We start from the raw sequence: 13,015 nt of genomic DNA on the forward strand, positions 1-13,015 counted from the left end.
TTCTATCATTCTATGATAGCTTGTGGGTAGTGAAACTTAACTTTGCTGCAGTTTCTAAGTAGATAACACATTTCATAAGAACATAAGAACTGCTGTCTTGATTGATCAGTTGGTATCCTCTTGGTATTCTTTCCAGATCTTTACAGTACATTTGCTGAAGCAGGGGCATAAATTTAATACCCCAAGGATGAAGTAAAATGATCCATTGCATCCACAGCTTATATCTTTCTTCCTTTAGCTGGCATTTCCTGTGTCAAGATAACATTCATTCCCATATTCCCTGCAACATAACAATAACCTGCAGTATTTGTATGTAATTTTAGCAAGATTCTTGTATCTCCAAAAAAGGGAAGTAGCATAAATGTGTATTAACTCTACAGTGACCGTCACCAGGAGGTACATTATTTAAATCACGAGGTTGTGAGATTTGTATCAAAACATAACACTTCTCAAGAGTTTTTGTGCTGTTACAATGTAACAGCATTGTTAAAGTCTTGGACAGTGCTGTCACCAGTCATAATAGAAGAGTTGCAGTAAGTCTGTATTGTCTATTGCTGGCATGAAAGATGCATTCTGGAATAGTCACTTCATTGGAGCATCAGAAGAGAGGCTGGGACCTACCTACTTTTGAGTTGGAATTCAGTATTTTTCAAGTGTCTTGGCTTATGGTGCCCGCAGTGGGAAAGGCAGGGTATGATGAGCTAGGAGACCTTTTTTCAGTCATGTGCAGTTTCTCCCATTTCGTTTTTCTAACACACGGGTTTTTTTTTAATCTGCTACCCCAAGCTATTAGTTCACGCGGCGTTTGCAGATGCTTCAGAGGGTTTTGGCAGTACTGCTGGAAGTGACAATAACATAAGATTCCTATATTGCACTATGAACACATAGTAGTTTGTTGTGGCATGTTGGCTTCTGTAGGGTTTCTTTTTTCAGGGCTGTTACAGTGCTGTTAAATGTTGTTTACTTGGATTGAACTACTTCGAACTCCATCTTTTCTTAAATCAATGTTTTGACTAAGTGAGGAAGTGCAGGTGATCACTACTGAGAAGTACAGCCTTCTGCTTCACAAGAGTGCTTTCGGGGATCCTGCTTCTCGTACACTGCAAATGTCCGAAGTCTCCAGTTAAGGAGCTGAATGTTGCTGGGCTTTAATGCATTTTGGCATGGACGTACATGTCCTGTGGTGTCAGGATGTAATTATAATTTGTATTCTTTTACCTCCAGAGATATATCTCATTTCTCCTTGACTTGGGGATTTATCTGTTCTTGGCAGCCATATTCTAATGGACTTTGGATAAATGTCCTTAAATGCAAAAGTTCTTAAACAGAACATTAGGTTTTTGTCCAGCTGTCTTCCATCTACAGAAGGGTGTCTACTCCTGTCAGTAGGAGCTGTCATAGAATTACTTATCCTTTATGCATTAACATATGGATTATAGTATATGAATGAAAAGGAACTTGAGCTGCTTCTTGTTTTGGATTTGATGCCTCTACTGGCTTGGTGACAAGCTGTCAAGTGTTCAAGCAAATGTAAGAATAGGGTATTGGACATAAAATACAGGTTACATAAAGCCAATGGATGCACTCCATTAACATGCATCGTTGCTGTTCCATTGAAATTAATGGTGAGATGGCAATTGCATAAACTGACTGAAACTTTTGTCTGATCTGAACACTTTAAGTATGTGTGTTCTTTGGCCACACAGTTAAAGGAACAAAGCTTTTCATATCTCTCTTTTGAAAGTGTATCAAGAATGAGACACCTTTCAGAGAGATCCTGTGAACCATATAGCTCTGCAGACTTTCAAGATTTGAACTTGGTCCAACCCATATTGGTAGCATCTGTTACGCATAATGGAAATGCGTGAAAAACACATAGAATGCCTCAAGAAAACTTGAAGCTTGTTTTGAGGAATGATTCAAGTTGGCATTGCCTTTGAAAAAGCATCCTGCCTTGACACCTCCAGTGGGCATGATACTGAGGAGGGTACCACCTGGTTGAAAACTTATTTTAGCCGATTGGGGTCCCCAGTTTGATTTGTTGCATGGCTGCAGAAATGGTTGAACCTGTACCAAGGAGTGACAACAGATTTCCCTCAGCAGCAGGGCTGCTTTCCTTAGGTCTTGTGTTTGTTAGCAGCCTGGGATTATTCTGAATTTACTATAGCAGTCTGTCCTTATCTGGAAGATGAAAGGTTGGGGTAACATCCTGGCTATTGTTTGGGATATAAAATAAAATTCAGTGTAACTAAATAGTTGTATTTAAGAAAGTGCAAAAGAGAGCTGCATTTATCAGACTTACCACTCTTAGGTAAGTAGTAACTTTGAAATCCCTGAAGCTTAGAAATTATTTTGAGAGTGCTATGTGTTTTCTTGACAATCATTCTTAGCAACTTTTTAAGACAAAGTTGGGCAAAACCAAGATAGACACATCCCCTGAATTTGATCATATTGGCACTAAACGTATTTGTATTTATATTGGATTTTTCAACATTTGGGTTTACCTGAATGAATCCTGAAATCAGTTGGCAGTGAGAGAGCATCTTAAAAGCATTAAATCAGAAGAGGAAAGCAGACCATTAATGACCCTCTTTACGAAGGGGAACTGTTTATATATATGTAAACATAGAATAGTTAGGGTTGGAAAGGACCTTAAGATCATCTAATTCCACCCCCCCTCCCATGGACAGGGACACCTCACACTAAACCATGTCACCGAAGACTCCATCCAGGCTGGCACTGAACACTGTCAGGGATGGAGCATTCACAACTTCCTTGGAAAACCCATTCCAGTGCCTCACCACCCTCACAGTAAAGAGCTTCTTCCTTATATCTAACCTGTGTTTTGCTCTTCTGTTCTCTTGCCCCAGTGGTTTTACGTTTCCAGTTTTGCAGTGATTTGTCATCACCTTCCTAAATGGCAGTGAGTATATAGTGGAAAGGTGTGACTCCTGAGCTGTATCTGCATGGCAGTCACTTTGCATATGTGCTTTTAAGTGTAAGTTGGGCTTAAAGTGATTATCCTTCACACTACCAGCTGTATAACCATAGCAGTAAAATGTAGCAGGAGTTGCAGAATCCACTTGAGTGGGCAACATGAGACTTGGTACTAGCATGGTTGCACTGCATGCAGCTTCGGAATTGACCAGTTTTAAAATTAGGCTGGGTCTTCCAGCACTTCCTACACCTGTTGCTGCAATCTGAGTCCAGTGTCTCCAACACAAAGTAGCTGTTTCATTCTCATGACAGTTAATAGTGTTTAATAATTAAATATTTAAGCATTCATTCCTTCTCCTGAATCCTGAATATATTTGCTGGGAGCATTAAGCTATATAAAGATTTGTTTCTCCATAGGGGGCAGCAAGCCTCTGCATCAGTTTAGGCTGTTGCTCCCAGATTTATCCCATGTGTTCAGCTGACTGGCTAGCAAGCCAGAGGAGATCTTAAAAATCCGAACAAAATCAGTATGTTAACATTATAACACTGGATGGCAGATTTCCAGGCAGTTACCTTTCTAATGCACTTTTTGATTTATAAAATGTAAGTCTGACTGACACAAAGCTCTCCAGAAAATGTTCCAAACAACAAAGGTCAAGTGATTAAATGAATATTACGAAAGATATTCAGGCCTTGGCACTCCAGGAGTTTTCCCTCCATTTCTGAGTAGTTCTTTGCAACTGTAGACACTTGTGAATAAGGGTCTGGCAGAGGAAATCTCAGCTTTGCTTTTTTGAGTTCTTAATTTACAGCTTTGTGGAAGGACAAGCCTTGATGCTTCCAGGAATAAAGACTGGGATCTGTTCTCAGATACTGGAATCTGTGGGAAGTTCTGAAGTGAAATGTCTCATGGCTGCCTTAGGATAAAAAATATTTTGATATTCATCTTCAGCTATCAGCCCCTTCCTTTAACAGAGGCAAAGAGTGTGAGGAAAACTGTAATTTTGTTTATGTTTGATTTTCTTTTTAAAATGTGTTTCTCCAAGAAGCATATAAAACTTTCTTTTCTTCCAAAATTACAAATTTAGAACTTTAAAGAGATTGCTCTTATTCCTCTAACTCATGAAACAAAGCCAAGCATAGAACTAATGTCTATGTACATAAATTTAGGCAAAGAGAAAATAAAATCCATCTTAAAGAGTATGGTTTTCTCCTGTTCTCTAGGCACTAATTAGTGAGCATATCAGCCTTATTCACACAGGCATCTAATAACATTTTTATGCTTTTCAGTAGAGCTTGGTATATGTTATTGAATAATCTGTTCTGATTCAAGCAGAAGTTTCTTTGTAAGAATCAGTGTCCTCAGACTTGTAAACTGTGTGAAAGATTGCTGTACTTCTAGTAGTTGTTACCTAGCTTGAATTTTCATGTCACTTAAAGTGAACTGTTACTCATTCTTCAGCAGAACTGAGAATGTTACAAACGGTATTTGTTACCACAAGTGGTTTACAATTGTCTTTCATTAAAAAAAAATAAAAATAAAAAAAAAAACAACAAAACCAAAAAACCCTTCAGGACGTCATAGTACAGACTGATCTATGTTTATCCTAAGTCTGTGTTATAGCTTGAGAAGTTACAAAAAAGTGTTGTGCTAGTTCTGTGCTTTCTGTCTCTTTATATGTATTGAGGGGTAGATTAATTTTTGAAGACTGAATTTGGCCCACGTACACCCATGTACTATATAATTTAGTGCCAGTTTTTTTTTCAGGTTTGGCGTAACTGGACCGCTGTTAATAAGGCTGAACTATAGCACAGAGTAAGTTGATGTGTTTCACAGAAGCAAGCATCTCCGCAGCTAACTTTGCTAATGTTTGCATACATCCAGTACATAATGGAAAATGGGTGTAAGATCTTCATGATAGCTGCAGGCATAATTTGTATTATTCAGTGAACAGATATTTTGCCCACAAATCTGCTATTGTCAGATGTGTCATCAGTCCATTAGTATGAGAAATGGTACTAAAAATAACAGGATAGGGCTGCTAAATACTGAGGCTTGTTAAAATAGTGACAGCAAAGGAGCCCTTCTTTGATTCCATGTGAAAATTGTTATATAGCTGGTCTCTGCAGACTTAACCTAGCAAAGAGCAAATTGATTTCCAGAGATTGGTAATTTATCTAATATCATCTTCTAATGTCGATGTATTACGAAGCCAGTCATTTATTGGAGAATTACAGCAAAGGATACACATGTCAATAAAAAAAAAATTAAAATACTGTATTTTCTAAAATGTTCCAAATGAAAAAGGATGTTTGCATGTGGAATTCATCCTTTTATTTTTTTAATCTGGGAGACTTGAGGCATTTTCTGTTGCTTAAATTACATATATATTTCAGATATGAGTAAAATAGACAGTTCTGTGATTGGTATAGTTCAATACACACTGATAACTTTGAAAATGGTGAAATGTTTTACTCTAATATGAAAATCCCTGATTGTTCTTACATGTTAAAACATGCTGGCAACAGTTCTGGACATGTACCACCAGTGAAAGTCCACCTGGTACTGTGCCATGGAGAAAGTCACGCTTTTGAACTGTGATTCTGCACACTGTTGCTAGGAATTTTGGGTTTTGGCAGAACTCGGAAGACAAGTGTAAATAAACTAAAATTGTGCTTTTTGCCTTGTGCAACAATTCGTATTAAGCTAGATGTTTGCTTTATATAAAAAAAAAAAAAGTTAAGGCGTCTTCTTTCTAGAATGATACCATTGTGAAATTTATTTTCTTCTAGACATATAAATAAATCTTGATACACAATTTTTTATAATACCTTTTGACTTAGAATACAAACGTTAATGTGGTTCATTACCAATAATTAAATTGCATGCAGCTGAGCATGCTGTTACTTCTTCTGATGGTTGTGTTAGAAAGAGATCAAAGAGGATAATAAAGGGCTTAAAAAAGGCATAAGTTGCCGAGTTAAAGCAGTTTTACTGCTGCTCAGATTGGGGATGTTACAGAAGGAATCATTTTCAAAAATCTTTGATAAATATGTCTTGCATGATCAGACTGAAAGACTGAATATAACTTGTTTGTTTAAATGTTTTTGCTGATTTGCATTTGCAGAATTTTGTAGATTAAAGTTTTGCCAGAACACATGGTAAGAGCTGAAACAAGTGCAGGAAAATTGTGGCTTCATGGTGTGCATGTTTTACATGTGTGTCTCTTACAAACGTGCTTCGTATGACAATCCTTGTGGTGTCTTAAGCTTTTGTTCTTCACAGTGTGATTAGAAAATGTAGATTATTGCAGGGCTAACCTATCTGCATTCTGTGACGCATATTTGGCTATTTAGAAAAATAGGATATAGATTTCAGTGAGCTATAATTAGATCTCATAAGGCCTTTTTAAAAGCTGCCAGGAAAATTTTTTAGAAAATGATTTCCTATTTTGCATAAATTTTAACACCTGTTAATTGCGGTTGCTTTTTTCCCTTCTCGCTGTGTCACATTAGACACCCTGGTTATCAAAGTGATCGTATCACCATGGTATGTCTCATAATTATGATCAAACTGTTATCTAACATTCCTGGAGCATTCTTTTTTTCAATACTTAATACCTTTTATTCCTTGGCCTCATGCATGAATTATGCTGTGTATGTGAAGAGGCTTAAAGTTTGTTTCCATTACATTCTTTCTGAATGGATCCTGTTGTATCTAGGATTTTTTTAAAGCCAAGTAGGAATGTTATTGTTGACCTTGACACCAGATAACTGGGCAGACATTATATAGCTATGTTTGAATCCTCGCAAAATGTGATGCTAAAGCCAACAGAATCCTGGCGCGAGACCCTCCTGGACAGCAGAGTTATGGAGCTTTTCTTTACAGTAAGTTTCTTTCTTCAACTTTCATAGTCCAGACCACAGGGAAAGCAGCTCCTTCCTGTTCTAAAACGGTTTTGTTGGACTCTTCCTTTTGCAACAGGTAGGACTGATTCTGTTAACTTCAGCTTGCTTATGAAAGCAAACAGAAGTGTTGTATTTTTCTTAGGTTACAGAATATGTATTTTGCCTATAAATTGCCTAAAACTGATGATCATTAACAAAAGTAGAAGGTGTATAGTGATCTAAACTTTTACACATTTGATACTTCTTTACATGTACTCATCAAATGAGAAGCATGATGAGCAGTAATAGAGTATCTTTCAGATACAGTGTAATGGCTCTCAAAAAGATCAAATGAATGTTATGTGTTTGCTGATCTTAAAGCACTTGCTCAGTGAAACAGCTGAAAATAAGTAATATATTTGCAATTTTCTAGCCAGTTTCAGCATAGAGTTTTGCATCTCTTTCCTCAGCACAAAGTAAATCCAAAAAAGTTAAGATAAATTAAGTTAGGAAGGATGGGGAAGAGTTGGGAAAGGGTAATATAATACTCAGTTTCTGTAATTTAAAAAAAAAATATTAAACCAGATAAAATTAGCAGTATGTTCTTTCTACAACTGTTGGAAGAAGTTTGTAGTCACTGCTGAGCTATGGGTTACTGCAGCAGCAACATGTATTTGCTTATAAATTCATTTTCTGTGTTATTGTGTCTTGTTACATTTCTTAGAACCTCAGAATTGAGCATTCTCAGGCTATTTTATTTTTTGTAAAGCAGAGAAATAATGTGCTCAAAACATGGATAGGCAAGGTCGATATCACTCTCCAGCGCTCCTTGAGAGCTGTCTGATATGTGTTTGGACACATGTCTTTGCTTTATGGGATTTTTCAGTAAGTTATATATTTTTGGGGTTTGACTGCAAGTTTTTCTGTTCCAGCAGTTTTGAAAAGGTGAAAAAATCATTGGCAGAACTCTTAGCAGCTACACTCAATCTGAACAGCTGTCTAGACTATCCAGACAGTTGCTACTGTCAGCTGTGAACCTCCACATGCAAATAACTTTTTGGGTTATATATTAACCCTTCCTTGTTTAATAGTATGAATTTGTCAGAGTTGGATATCTCTTTCTTGGTTTGGTTTACAATTACTTACTCATGCTAAGTATAACACTCTGAGTAACATGCAGAATTGTTTTAATACATTTTCATTTTACGTGATAGTAACCAAAACTCGCCTGTATTTGATTATTTTTGAACGAATGCTAGGCAGGGCAATACGCCATCAGTTTTTGTTTTAGATTCCTGATTTGCAGTGGTTGAGGCTTGTAGTATTAGTTTGCTATTTGAAATAATGTGAATGGTAGTAATTTATATGCATGTATCTGATCTGAGAAATTTTAATAACCTTGCAAAAGTTGGCAGGACTGTCATTTGAGAGAGAGCCTTCAAGTCTAATCTCAGCCTAGTGTGGGACGTATATTAGGAGGGGTATTTCTGTTGCGGGGTTTGTCTCTCCTGCACCTTGATCTTCAGAGATTAATTACGCAGCTAATCCAGCTAGTTATGAGTTGGGTGAAGTTGCAACTGTAATGCCACAGAGAAATAGTTAGTGTTTTAACTGTTCTTTTATCTGTACTAATGCTGAAATAATTTAACTAACTTTGCTTCTGGGAGGAAAAGCTACCCTATGTGTATTTAGTCAGTATATCTTATGTGAAAAAATGGGAGGCATGAGCCTAAGAAAATAATTTAAATCCATAATTGACAATTAAAATAAGTACATGATAATATGATTACTGAAAAGTTAAGATTTGAATCTAGAAAGAGTCACCAGCAGAAGTAATGACATAACAGTTTGCAGATACACAGGAAGATTATTGTTGGCCTTGTATAATGTAAGGGTTGCTGCCAAGGAAGTGATGCATTCATTTTTGTCTGTCTTCAGTGTTTACCTCTGCTAAAGAAGCATCTATATAATCTTGATTGAACTTGTTGACTAACTTTAGCAAGACTCTGTAGCCTAGGCATAGTTAGCATAATAGAGATGACTGTCATTATTGCTGTTTTTAGAAGGAGCAGTATGTCTGACTGGCTGGCATCTGTTTCTCTCTTTAAGATGTAACATTCAGTAGACAGTTCAATTTTCAACATGTAGGTGAGACTTAACTAAATGTTAGTTTCAGTGAGTTAATTCGAGGCTAGGATTTTGTGAGCCAAATCATGATTTTGATGTTTACTATGGTTTAGAGAGCTGTAGAAACCTTTGCATTTCAGATTGAATGGAAGTTCTAGTAAGCTTTTTTTGGTGTGTGCTCTTTTGGATTGAGAGCCATGTGACTGTTGTAAGAACACCCTATTTTTGTGTATTATTAACTATCTCACTTCCTGAAAGGTACATCGAAAAATCAGAGAAGATACAGATATGGCCCAAGATTCATTACAGTGTCTGGCACAGCTGGCGTCTTTGCATGGGCCAGTCTTTCCCGATGAAGGTTCACAAGTTGATTACCTGGCACACTTCATTGAGGGATTACTGAATACTATCAATGGGTATGTATGCCTCCTCTCTAAATTTAGATGGTATCTTTAATCTTTAGTTTGGAGTGTAGAAAATCTGTGTGGAGAACTGGTACGGCTTGCTTATTTCTGGATGTAATTTGTGTTTACTGTTGGATTACTGAAATTAAGAGAAGGCAGTTTAAAGTAGGTGGGGCTTAAGTAACGTGAAATAAATTTGTTGATTGAAAATATATATTGACGAAATCAATTAACTTCTAGAATTTTTCTTAGTGGCAAAAACTAACTGCTATTTCTATCCTTAGAATTGAAATAGAAGACTCTGAAGCAGTGGGAATTTCCAGTATTATCAGCAACCTGATAACTGTATTTCCTCGCAATATTTTAACTGCCATTCCAAATGAACTTTTCTCTTCATTTGTTAACTGCCTTGCACACCTCACCTGTTCTTTTGGAAGAAGTGCTGCCTTGGAAGAAGTGGTAAGTATCTACTCTCAAATGGCAGGTAGTTTTTTTTGTTTTTTGGTTTTTTTTGTTTGTTTGTTTGTTTGTTTTTTTGTTCCTATTTGTGATAAGCATAAGTAACATGACACTTTGGCTGTTTTATTAATAACTGTTGTGAATTCAGTGGTTTTGTTCTAGATATTTCTGAAATCACATCTGAGGATTTTCTTTTTGTTTTAAACGACATAATTACAGTGTGCATCATTCAGACTTTGATTCAAAGCACTTGTTACGTTTTTCATTTTAGAAAGATTGGATTCATTTAAAAATATTGCTGACTTGCTCTTGTAGGACTTTTCTGAAAACTGTTGTAGATAATGAGTTAGTCTTGAAAGCTTAAAATGACTACATGAACATATGGACAGACTGAAACTTAACTGCTGTCAAGAGTTCTGAGTCAGGAACTTCTGTTTTGAGTTAATGTAGCTGTTAAGATCTGTTGATAACCCCGTATTTTTAAGCTGTTTGAATCATCCCTTCATTGCTGATGCAGTTCAAATGGGAATTCTGTGAACAAATCTAGCACAGAAATTCAGAGGACTTTTTCTGTTTACTTTTTTCAAACTTCAGTTGTAACATTTAAGAGCAGTTGGGATAGTCTGAGTTTTCTAAAAACTGCATGTAAAGATAACTTCTATAGAGACCTAGTTTAAGGGAAAAAGCCCATAAGAATTAAAGCAAAAGTCTTGCACTTGAACTATTTTTATGTGCAGTAGCTATCTTTTAAAAGTATGATTATTAAGTTACTAGCCAATATGTCCCTCATTATCATTAAAAAGTATGATTTTTTTCCATTTTTGCTGTATTGACTGGGCTTAATTACCTGCATTTGAAAACAGTTATAAAAGTACTTAGTTATAAAGTTGGTGGATGTGTTTCTTTACCAGAGATCACAGCATTTCCTGCATTTCCTGCAGAGCATTAGATCATTTCTTTGCTGCAAGGTTAAAATGTATGTTACATGTGACCCTGCACTCACTGAAACTTTCAAGTGTGTTCATGTCTTAATCAAAAAATTGGTGATTAAATTTAGATTCTATAATACAGCTAATTTCCACACATTATTGGTCAAAACTTGCTCCGCTTTTGAGACTTTCTAGCGTAATACTGAATATATGTTTTGGTGCTTGCTAGCACATTTAAGAATGCTCCTGAAACCCTTACAGAAAAGATGCAGCAAAACCACAGACACTCATCATTTAAATTAATGTTTTAATAACTTTAATAAATGTTTTTTCCTCTGCTCTGTTATTTGAGAGCTAGAATATGCAACCATATTTAATGAAAACAGTGCTTAACTTACAGCCATTCAAAACACTTCATCTCTTTGCAAAAGCTTATGGTAGCTTGTACGACTGTCTGGTACTAAGTTTGTTTTGGAAATGGCTGGCTATTTATCCGAATAAATTGTGGCTTTTTGCACTTGCATAATCCCATAATTTTTGCTGAAGAAAGTCTCTTCAGTGTTAAGTGTGTTCTCAGATTCAGCAACATCAGAGAGAATGCAAGATTTTTTTTTTTTAAGAGAGAATTTTCTCAGTGTCCTAGAATCTTTGAATCGTTCTTTGCAAATAGGAACATTTACACTTCCATGCCTTCCATTCTGTCATAGCTCTTACAGACATCTCAACTTCATGCTGTTTCTCTGATTTCTAGGAAGATACAGAATTCTGTTGGTGGTGGTCCTTCAAAAAAAATAACTCTTGTATCTTAGCAGTGTGTCAGCAGTAAGACATGCTACAGAGGCATAATGATACTGCATGCTGTGCCTTTAGATATACTGCTTTGCATCCCTGAAAACAATCTTTTGGCTTAGGAGTGCCCCAGCCATGGTTAATGTGTTCCTGAGCTTCTTTTTTAGACTGCCTGTAGTGAAACCTTCTGTGAGCTCATGTACTGTCTGTTAATTAAGAACTTTTGGTAGATAAAATACTGGTGTGTGTTGGGCTCACTAGAGGCCTCATAATATTCTTAATGCACTGCTCATGTTTCATGATTTTTTTTTTTCCATGTCATGTGATGGGAGAGATCATTCTGAATTTAGTCCTCTCTGCTGTGCTTCCAAGTCTTTCCAGCTTGTTGCTGCTTGGCAAATTTTAGAAGTTTTAAGAGTCATCAGACTGCAAAGGCAGAAATACCCATGTTTCCCATACTAGAGAAATGAAACATTTTTGCTTTGACTTTACTGATTTTTTTTTTTTTTTTTTTTTTTTTTTTTTTTTTATCCTGCCTCTCCTGAAGGTCTGAGTGCTGAACTGGGCTCTGCAATTGCTTCTGTTGGATCCATCAGAACGATTTAGCTTGCCAGTCTACAGCATGTCATTTAATTTGCCTGTGTGGCATCTTTGGTAGCCCAGCTGTAGCTCATCTGAAATAAGGATTGGGAATTTTTGGTAGTTTCTCTGTGATCAAATTTGCTCAATAAGGATAAACTCTTTCTACTACTTTGGCATGTATTTATGGAGGCTCTTATTAATCTTAGCTTCCTTATGAAAATATCATAAAGTGTTAAAAACTTTTCTTCCGTGGCATTAACTTCTGTATGAATTGGATAAATTTGAGTTCTTTTGTTGTTTATAAAAAGACATGTCTCTATTGATTTATGCTCTGGATTATTATACATTATTAAAACTTATATGTAAATTATATATGTAAATATATTATACACATGTCAAAATACTTTGGGATTGAATGACAGTCTTTGAATTCGTGTGTCTTTTAGGCAAGTTTTAGAAAGATATGGTGTCCATCCTAAATTTGTGAGTTATGTTACTGTTAAATGCGATTTTGGCTCCCTCCTTGTCATCTTCAGCTTTTGTTTTCATACTTGTATCAGTGTATCCCACATTTTCCTTCTGTAAATATGACCACTTTGCAGTTATAAAATGATGCTGTGAAACTTTCTTGAAATGCTTCCAACGTGATACCAGTTTTCCAGCCAGTGTTTTCCTTGCCTGTTCATCCAGCCATGTCTGTAACTTCACTGAAAGTCAGAAATTCTTCTATCTGGAGCATAATTAAGGCTTTAATAGTTCATTAAGCCATCATTTTACTGAGCTCTTCTATCTCAGAGTAACTTTTGTGAGTGATCCTGTTGTTTAAAACTTGAGAAGACTTCTTAGAGGATAGGAACATAGGAATGTTCAGCTTTAGCAGCATGTACAGTCACACTTAGG

The 13,015-nt window shown here is 36.2% G+C and overlaps 1 protein-coding gene across 2 annotated transcripts in view; it reads left to right on the forward strand.

Annotated features, from left to right (window-relative positions):
* Positions 1-13,015, forward strand: part of XPO4 (exportin 4) — a 72,208-nt gene that overhangs the window by 40,950 nt on the left and 18,243 nt on the right. For both annotated transcript variants that reach the window (XM_057399649.1, XM_057399650.1), the window contains exons 7-9: positions 6,713-6,825; positions 9,211-9,368; positions 9,641-9,815. In XM_057399649.1, coding sequence (XP_057255632.1) covers positions 6,713-6,825; positions 9,211-9,368; positions 9,641-9,815 — 446 coding nt within the window. The remainder of the gene's footprint in view (positions 1-6,712; positions 6,826-9,210; positions 9,369-9,640; positions 9,816-13,015) is intronic.

This window comes from Pezoporus wallicus, unplaced genomic scaffold (genome assembly GCF_028554395.1).
Source record: "Pezoporus wallicus isolate ANWC-B61680 ecotype Strahan unplaced genomic scaffold, APGP_CSIRO_Pwel_v1 scaffold_6446, whole genome shotgun sequence".
NCBI classification, from domain to species: Eukaryota; Metazoa; Chordata; class Aves; order Psittaciformes; family Psittacidae; genus Pezoporus; species Pezoporus wallicus.